Source organism: Papaver somniferum, chromosome 8, assembly GCF_003573695.1.
Source record: "Papaver somniferum cultivar HN1 chromosome 8, ASM357369v1, whole genome shotgun sequence".
NCBI classification, from domain to species: Eukaryota; Viridiplantae; Streptophyta; class Magnoliopsida; order Ranunculales; family Papaveraceae; genus Papaver; species Papaver somniferum.
This window is the reverse complement of record NC_039365.1, coordinates 25,693,942-25,703,560: the sequence shown is the minus strand read 5'-3', so window position 1 is coordinate 25,703,560 and position 9,619 is coordinate 25,693,942. Positions and strand designations below refer to the sequence as shown.

The 9,619-nt window shown below is 34.0% G+C and overlaps 1 protein-coding gene across 1 annotated transcript; it reads right to left on the bottom strand.

Annotated features, from left to right (window-relative positions):
• Positions 1-401: 401 nt before the first annotated feature.
• Positions 402-6,541, bottom strand: LOC113304606 (MADS-box transcription factor 6-like). Its single transcript, XM_026553750.1, has 8 exons — positions 5,919-6,541; positions 2,470-2,548; positions 1,912-1,973; positions 1,703-1,802; positions 1,380-1,421; positions 1,191-1,232; positions 935-1,071; positions 402-732 (listed from the first exon to the last, which is right to left on the bottom strand). The coding sequence occupies exons 1-8, from the start codon at positions 6,098-6,100 to the stop codon at positions 621-623; spliced, it is 756 nt and encodes a 251-aa protein (XP_026409535.1). The 5' UTR covers positions 6,101-6,541; the 3' UTR covers positions 402-620.
• Positions 6,542-9,619: the final 3,078 nt, after the last annotated feature.

Genomic DNA, 9,619 nt, shown 5'->3' with positions numbered 1-9,619 from the left:
ATATCATGACCTTTTTTTGTACTGTAACTAGGATCCCCAATTATTTTTCCAGGGCCCACAATTCAGCCTTGCATAATTAGCCTATCAAATTTATCCTCAACCTCAAGGCTTATTAGAGAACACACCGACAGTCAGACACGGTGACCTTAGTCATTGGGCCTTCTGGGCCTGCAAACACTAATTCCTCAAATTAAAACAAGACATACTCCCTACGTATAAGTTTCCCTATGTGTCATATATGTTTTGAGTTTCACAAGCAATAACCTATAACCAACAATCTCAACCACAATTCCATGTATCCACAGTAAACTCAAGGTAGGTGAAGCAAATGGTCAAACTAATAAGAGCCATTAGGTTACTTGGTAAACATGCAGTTAGGAATCAAAAAATATATATACATATACTCAAAAATAATAAATGACTGATTTGAGTATCAATATTTGCAATTAAAAACCCTGTGAATAGTTAATCAAATGTACCGTAGGTTTGTCATTCTCATATAACATATTGTACTTTAACCATTAAAAATCATGAAAGATATAAAATAAAATTATTAGCTATATATGACGCTATATTTTTTTTGGGGGGAAGGGGGTTGAAGCTTATCATTAGGATGGGCATCAGAGGGCCCATCCCTGGATGAAGTTATTCTCACTGCTATTCCCAACATTCCTAGCAAGGTTTGCTTCTTCCTGTTGTTGTTGCTGGTGTTGTTGGACATAGTTGTGGTACCTGCCATTTTTGTCCAAAACTCTATAATTTCAGAAAATGAGTGTTTACTGCATTTGTACTGGTTGACTTTATAATTCCTTAACTGGGGTTTAAGTGGTCTTGACAAACTTATAATTAAACCGGGGCATTTTCATTTCCAAATCTGTCTAGATAGAGAAGGAGAGAATAATGAACTACGAATATAGCAAGTGAATGTACATACCCTATCTGCAAAGTGGGTTCACAATCCATGGAATTAGATTGAGATGGATGAACAGAATAGTTATTGTTAGCAACCATTGCACTAGATTCCCATGATGCCTGAATTGCTCTCAATGATCCTTGGCCTTCGGTTTCAAGCTAAAAACATCCAAAAACAAACCAAAAATATTCCTATAATTAGTGTTGGTTTCCAAATTGCCTACAGTACATATATTTATAGGAAACTGGATCCAAGTTTATGTGAACTTTTATGGCACCTTATTTTTCAGCTGCTTGTTTATATCTCCAAGGTGTCGTTCCTGTTAGCATAAATTTGCAAAGTTTACTTTTACATCACAAAATAGGATATTTGGAAATACGAACGTGATATACATCATTCAAGTGAACGAGGAAGAAAATGATTGAGGCCAATGCAAGCACTAAAAAACTAGGTAGGTATGAGATACCTTTCTGCGGAGCTCTTCCATCTGTTCCATCATTATTTGAGTCTGCAACGTTGAAGAACAACAATATAACTAGTTAGTCTGCAAATTATTTGCCAGAAATTTTATTAGTAACATCGAAAGAATTTAATAGATCTCGTTTGGTCTTCTTTACTTCTTAGGTTTTCCTTACTGTATCTTAACTCAACAGTTTTGCGCTTGAAGCTAGTTACCATGTTGAGTAATTTTGGACATAGGGAATTTACCTGAAGGATTTTTTTTCCTCTTTCGCCTACTAGACAAAAGAGAGTTCATTAAGGCTATTTATATGTAAAGGTTAGGAATACCTTTCTTTGCCTAGCTTGGGCAAGAGCTCCTTCGAGTTGCTTCTCAAGACTCTGCAACTCTTTCACACTAAGAGGTCCAAGATCTTCTCCAAGCAAATGCCTTACAGATAACAAAATAAAATGAAAGTGAGCGTACTCAAAGATAACTAGTAAAAACTATCTTTGAACTTATAAAACTATGTTGGGAATAGATTTAGATCATATTTAACCTTTGTGAGCGCTGTAGGGATTCATATTTTGCCTTCAACTTTGACACTTCTTGGTACCAGCTCTGCATCAACAAGAAATGTTAAGCCAAACTAGATAAAAATCAAGTACAACAAATTAAATAAACCAACAGATTATATCCACCATCCATTACTTCCATTTAAATAAAACAACAGATACGGGAAATATCATTCACAGTGATTAAAACCGTAAAATGCAGTAAATGTTAAAAATATACTAAAAAGCTAGTGCTAGCTGGATTAATCAGAACTAAGTAGTTAATGTGGTCCATTTTTTGGGACAGAAAATCAAGCACTTCTTTGCTGCATATTTTTAGTTTAATGACTTCACATCAGGTCATGTTTCACAAATTAAACCCTAGATAAGAAGTCACTCAGAAGTGTGGTTGAACAACTGGGAAGATACAGTCCTGTGTTTGCATTTATTTTGGTTTAAGTTCTTAATGCATACAATTTCTTAGAAGTTAACTTCACCCTTTTGAGTTAAATTTGTAGCTGTGTTTCCTTTTGGTCGGACAAAGATGCGGAAAGAAAACCAACCTGGGTTTCGCGCTCGGCAGTAGAGCTGTCTTGAGGAGTGTAACAACAATGCTGATATCGCTCAAGAGTTCTGTTCATACTAAAATGCAGAAAATCAAATAATTATTAGTGTAGCATAAAAACTAGGATCCACATTTCTCATATGTAAAGGTATTCAACAAAGAAACAGGCGAAATATCAATAAGGAAACAAGAAGCTGCGGCTTTATACAGAAAAATTTCTACATTCAAACAAGGCGATCAAAATGGGGATAATTAAAATCAAGTTCCGTCACACAAGATGAAGACAAGCACACACTTGGACTTCCTTTTCTACTTCATACTCAATTGAGTGTAACTAAAGATAATCCATATAGCTAATATCCTTAGATGCAGTTCTTATATAATGATAGAACAACCAAAAGACAGCAAACATCAAGAGAATTTAAGGTTTTTCAGAAAGTGTGGTAGCTTCCAAAAACAAATTGACCTAAAAAGTCATGAGATTTCACTTACATAGTTGAAATTTCTACAGTGACTGCACTAAGATATCAGGAAATATACCCAAGTAGTTTTCTACTGTTTATCCTTAGGGTTTAAAGTTTGTGGTGTTCACTACTCACCGATGACTCTACTAGCGAGCCATTCGATGGAATAGAATCGTAGCTTGCTTAATTAGCATCAAAATAAAACTATTAATCCAGTCTCGTCATTTGGGACTTTATGGAGAATGTTTATGGGAATTGGACATATTCTGAAATTTAAGCTATGCTCTAATTAATAGAACTAATTAAGCCAACATTACAAAGAAAGAAAACTGATACTAAAGCTGGTTCTTGGTACAATGACATTTTCTAAATGATATGAATTGAAACAAAGCAGTACTTTCACACAAGCAACAACAATGCAGTAGTAATGCAACATTCCATTAACGATTGGATATTAAAACACCTCTGCATATTCAGAAAGTATGATTTTGGTTGAACTTAGGTATAGAAGCCAAAGATTTAAGTTTCTCATCAAATTTTCTACTTATTAGAGCCTTTACTAAAGAAAATGGAAATACGGCGGATTGGCAAACAATATATCTAGTACCTCATTGGATGATTCTTGACATGCATGTCACAACTCAAAACCTCTTATATCTAGCATGCAATCTTTTAAGTCCCATTAGTTTATCATGTTCATGTAATCTTAATCAGACAAAATCAAACTCGTTATGTATTAGTTTATGATATACTTTTCTAAATAAGATGCTTCCTTGTACTAGTTTTCGTTATTTCATTACAACCTTTTAAATCCCATTAGTTTATCATGTTCATGTACTACTAGTTTATAATCTTAATCAGACAAAATCAAACTCATCATGCAAAAGTTTATAATATATTTTTCTAAATTAGATGCTTCTTTGAACTATTTTCCATTAGTTCATTACCATTGGTCCATTACAACCTTATCAGACGAAAGAAAACTCATCTTGTACTAGTTTATAATATGTTTTTCTAAGTATGATGCATCTTTGTACTTGATACTAATAAGATACAAAATCATAAATTGCAGCAAATCAACACTAACAGTTCAGTTCATGTTATAGTCAAAACTGGCAATACTAGCATTTCATTTTAAAACTAAGATCCACATGCACATTTTTTTCCAGATCAGGAGAAAATCTATCATCATCTATCAGCTGCCTACACAGATCTTCCTTCCAACAAGTAGTACTAATACCATTTGAGAGTGAAACACATATGATAAAACAAGAAACTAAGAACTCCATAAATTTAGTAGTGAAAGAAGATCTCTGTAGAGGCAGACAAGGCATAAATCTGATAACATGAAAAGAAACCAGAAACACAAGGCATAAATTTGATAACATGAAATCAACCAAAAAAAAATATTCCATACACATGAAACTAGGATAAGATTCTGTGTTAGCTACTTTGTATCCGTTGAGCTTGGTTGGTATTTAGGGTTAACCAGAATATCTTCATTTTTCAAATAGATTCTTCTTCTATTTTTGTCAGGGGTTCCAAAATCCTTTAACCTAAATACCTAAAAAATGCTTCCACAATAAGGAAAAATCACCTGAAACTTACTATGATTGTATGATGTCTTAAGATTTCTTCTCAGCTTCAGAAAAAAAAGAAAAAAGAAGCATAGATCTAGTGATAAACTAGATTACCCAACAAAAAAAGAAACAAAAGAAGAAGAAGAATTAAACTGAAACCCTAGGTTTCTTCATACTTTCCTTTTGAAGCCTAAACAACATCTTCTAATTTTTGAAAACCCTAAAAAAACTAAAAATCAAAGACAATCAAATCTCATTAGAACACAGAGACAAGACAAACTGGCCTATAACCAAATCTGAGTTCCAAACTTGAACTCTCACATCTGATGTTTTGATGATATAACCTCACATCTGATGGCCTCTCAGAGGATAATAAGATGTTTTAATGATATAACCTAAATGACTGATGGAAATTCCAATGTCAAAGTAAAAAGAGAGAAGGAAAAAAAGAAGAAATAACTTTTCAGTTCTTCTTTTTTCCAGTTCAGCCTGTGGGCTGTTACTATTAGAGAGAGAATGTTAGATCGAAAAGAACAACGGTCCGACTGGTGAACTAAGCCGTACATGAAGAAGAGAAGATAATTTTGGATAAACGAAAGCATTTTTTAGTACGAATACAAATCATTATAGAGATATACCAGAAGAACTTGAATTCAGAAATCAGAAATATAATCAGAAGCCTGTGAGACGTGTCGAGTTGTAATTGAACAAAAAATGCCTTAATGAGTTAGTAGTAGTATTTTTCCTCTTCAATCGATGCAATATGCCATTTACTGATCAATCCCAAACAAGAAAAATCCACCAAATGAAAGAATCGAGAAAGAATCAAAAGGTCTAATAGAAAAATCCCAAACTCCTTCTTTTGTGAAAGTTTTATATAAAATGAGAAAAACATGACATTAACTGGGGTTTGTTTGGTTTCTGCTGCTTCAGTAAGTATATGCTGACGAAAGAAAGAGAGGTTTTTGGGTATGTTTTGTTTGTTCAAATTCTTGATAACAAAACTTCATGATCAGATCATGTTAACACAGAAAAAGAAACAAAGAACTAAAAACAGGGTAAAGCATTTCAAGTACATACACACACAAACCCTAAAATAAAATTATTCAAAAAAAATAAATACACAAATTTGGAGAAATATCAATAGAGGATAGATCCCTCCATTAAAACAACAAAACCCAAGAAAATTATTGGAGCAAAAATAGAGCAATAAGCATTCAATGTAAAAAAAAAAACTTCCTTTTTCTTTGAGCAATCGCATTCAAGGTAAGTACTTTGATTGATTCAAAAATGTATAAAATAGTTGAGAGATCGATAGAAGATTAAAGAATCATCATCACTAGAACCAAGAGATAAGGGAGAGGAAGAGTAAGAGGGAGAGGAGGAGATCTGTATATATATACCCGGCACTAGCGAACTCATAGAGTTTACCACGACTAGAGAAGATAATCAAACCAACTTCAGCATCACATAGAACAGAAAGTTCATAAGCTTTTTTAAGTAAACCATTTCTTCTCTTTGAGAATGTTACTTGTCTATTAATCTTATTCTCTATTCTCTTTAGTTCCACTCTTCCTCTACCCATTTTCCCTCTCTCTAATAACCAGCTCACCTCACTCTCACTAGCTCGTACCCAACAACAAGAAGAACACCTTCTCTTCTAGTTTTAGTTCTTCCTCTTGTTACTCTTTCTCTCTCTATCTATCTCTTACTTATACACAAACAGACACAATTACTTTCCAAAATTTTATTTTTTTTCTGGGAATTTTTTTATTTTTTTCACAGAGTAGGGTAAAGAGAGATGATATTTAATTGGATGATGAAGAAGGAGAGACTCCTAGAGAGCTAAGAATAGGTACTGGAAAATTCTTCAACAAAAAAGTGGGTGACTATATATGTGTATCATGTATGTATGTTAAGTGTCTGATCTATCTGTAAAAAAGACTCTCACAAAATACTACTGGATCTTCTCTTGTAACAAAATGGAAACCTTTTACCTTAATTCCTATATTTTTTTTATCTATTTTTCAATCTTTCCTATTTTCTGCTAAAATTTGCTGTGTCTCTATTTAGTGTCTTTCACTCTCTCTCTCTCTCTCTCTCTCTCTCTCTCTCTCTCTCTACAGCACCAAATTACAGACAGAACCCACACCCCCTTGGACAGAGACTCTATGATCAGAGTGAGTGAGAGAGATGGAGCTGAGTTTTGTAGAGAAGTAATTTACAGAGAGTGATTTTGCGTATTGAACTCTTGAGGGTGAGAATGTGTGAGATGGGAGTGAGAAAACGAACTTTAAGATAATTGAATTTGCTAATGTGTCGATCATCGATTGGTTTTAGTTTGCTTGTCAAATGATACATCCATCGTAGGTCCACTCACTTCTCTGACTCTCTTTTTACTCGGATGACCTTACCTGCTAGCTAGATACCTTAACGCCGTCAGTCAGCTGTTTTTCTGCTTTTGACAAGCTGTAATGGTACATATGATCCCTCTCCCCCTTACGCTGCCATGGTATAAACAACTAAACAAGCACAACATCACATAGACATGCTGCTAGATCACATTTGGCTTTCATAAATTTAGACCGACCCTACTTGTAATTTTTGGCCAGCCAATGCACCATTTGGCAAAAGGATTCTTAATCCTAGCTAAATTACCTTCTTTATACCAATTAGAAAGTATAAGCTTTCGTTAGTAAAATCCTTGTAAAATGAGATCGGAATATGTGAATGTAACATAGATGACTTTGAGGTTTTGATATCATAGGAAAACCCCTAGGATTATTATAGACGGATAGACCGATATATCTAATGTCAAGTACATTTTGTTCAGAAAAATGTTTACATAGATTTTGTTTATGTCTAAGTAGCCCGGCTACAGTCTATTTCGAGTTTTCTTGTGATTATATGCTAAGTGGTTGACAAGTGCTTTGCTTAACAGAGAAAACTCGATTAGTTCCGATCAAGGTTCAAAAAACGACCGTTTTCCAGTTTCAACATGCACCGTCAAGCGTGGTGATGTAAGCGGTGCCTGTATAATACCGGCATTGAGTAGAGATTCCGATCGTTTAGCATTTATAACATCACCACGGTTGTTATATAAGTATCCATTTTGTGTCTGTTTTCATTTCCTCATGGAGATTAATTTGTCAAATACGTTTTTCCCAAACATTTTTTTGCCAGAACCGTTGAAACAGTCACACCCATAGCCCTTGATGAGCTATACGAGTGTAGTGCGGCCTAGCTAAAATTAAATATTGTTTCTTTATCAGAATTAGGTTTAATAGTCCAGACTCCAGATACTGTGGACGTACGTAGGGGAGGAAATTAGGAAGGGCGTTTAGACTTTAAGACCTTGAAATTAATGAAGTTGAAATGACAGTTCCGCCCCCAATTGAAGATGACGCAGTCCAAGTCCGACACATCATGAGTATTTAGTATGGTATAGCATAGTAGTCAAATCCAGATAGTATACGTCGTATCGCATTGGCTGTATGATATGGATGCTATTACAGTTGCCGCAGCAGTCGAGTGTAGTACTAATCGTCACTCTCATTAGTTTCTGTATTATATATTTTCTTGAGCAGTTTCAATATTAATTACCACCAGTAGCACCAGCGATTAAAGATATGGAATTTGTTGACATGATACTGATTGATAATCTTGATTAATGAGCTTTCTTTAACCTAAAGATTTTGAAAATAAATTACATACATTATACAGAAACAGCAGATGTTAGCTCGGAAGTTGTGCTATATAGAGCATATCAGTTTTTTGGAGGTACAGTGATTCCGACTGATATAACCTGTGCCTGTTTTGTTTTGTTTACAAAATCTATGTTTGGAACTCGTGTACGCTATTAGTATTTATTACGGAAAATGAGTCATTTGTCCAAATATTTTTAAAATATGGTTCCAATGGGCGAGCAAAAATTAGTATGAACGAGATATACACAAAAAAAATAACAAGAATGAAATTGGATTCATCCTGGCTTAAACTAAAAAAAGCAAGGATGAAACTGGATGCATCCTGATCTAAATTAAAAATAAGAAAGAACATTTGAAAATGGGTAGGATGAAACTGTTTACATCCTGACTATTTTTACATTCTCGACCATTTAAACAGTATCAAATTTTACATGTATTTTTCACCCAGAAATTATTGATTTTGGTTTTTTTTAACTAATTTTGTGTATTTATTAGTATGCTACTTCGAGACTCTTAAATGAAAAGTTCAACCCAACCAAATACTATGAACATGCACTAACGAGTTGTTGGGGTTTTCAAACTGAATCTAATTTTTAACAAATATACGGCTTATTTAAAAATTTCGTAAATTCTTTTTTTCAAAAAAAAAGAAAAAGAAAATTTGTATACGACTTAAGTATTTCTTAGTTAGATGTACCAACCAAGTTATATTTGTAGTCGGATGTTAGAAATATAAGAAAATTCAAACGATTTGAAACCATTTATTTCTCTACGGAGTCACTTGCATTAAGTAATTCTGGCCAAGCGGGCGCGGAGTTAGATTCGGATACCATGTTAATTAACTTCGCAGCCTGACTGAAAATTAGTCGAGAAACTCCAAAAACCCATGAAAAGCCATGTATTTTTTCTTTTTGAGAAGCTCAAACTCCTCAACAATCCACTACAATGTTTAGACCCTTGATCATGATTAGTTGTGGGGTTATACACAACCAAGGTTTTGGAAACATATTGAATGTGTCCTTGATGGGAACTGAAGTTTCTATACCTTACAAAAACGCAAAGCCTCATTTGATTCTATGGCGTAAATATATCTGGCTTGATTGGGGTATTATTCATTTCATTCCCATCCAAACTAGTGTGGTAAGGTGTATCTAAAAAATGTTAAAAGATCAAATTGCCCATACTAAAAAAAACAAGCCGACCAAAACATATTCAAAAAAATTTCAAAATCTTTCCCAAAACTCAAAAAAAAACAACAACAAAACAACGAAGAATCAAAACAATCGAAAGTCGGCAAAGTTTTTCTTTGTCGACCTTGCCGACTAAAATATAGTCGACAGGGTTTGAGGTAGAATACCATGCCGACTTTTCATCTCCGAAATTACCATTTACAGGGT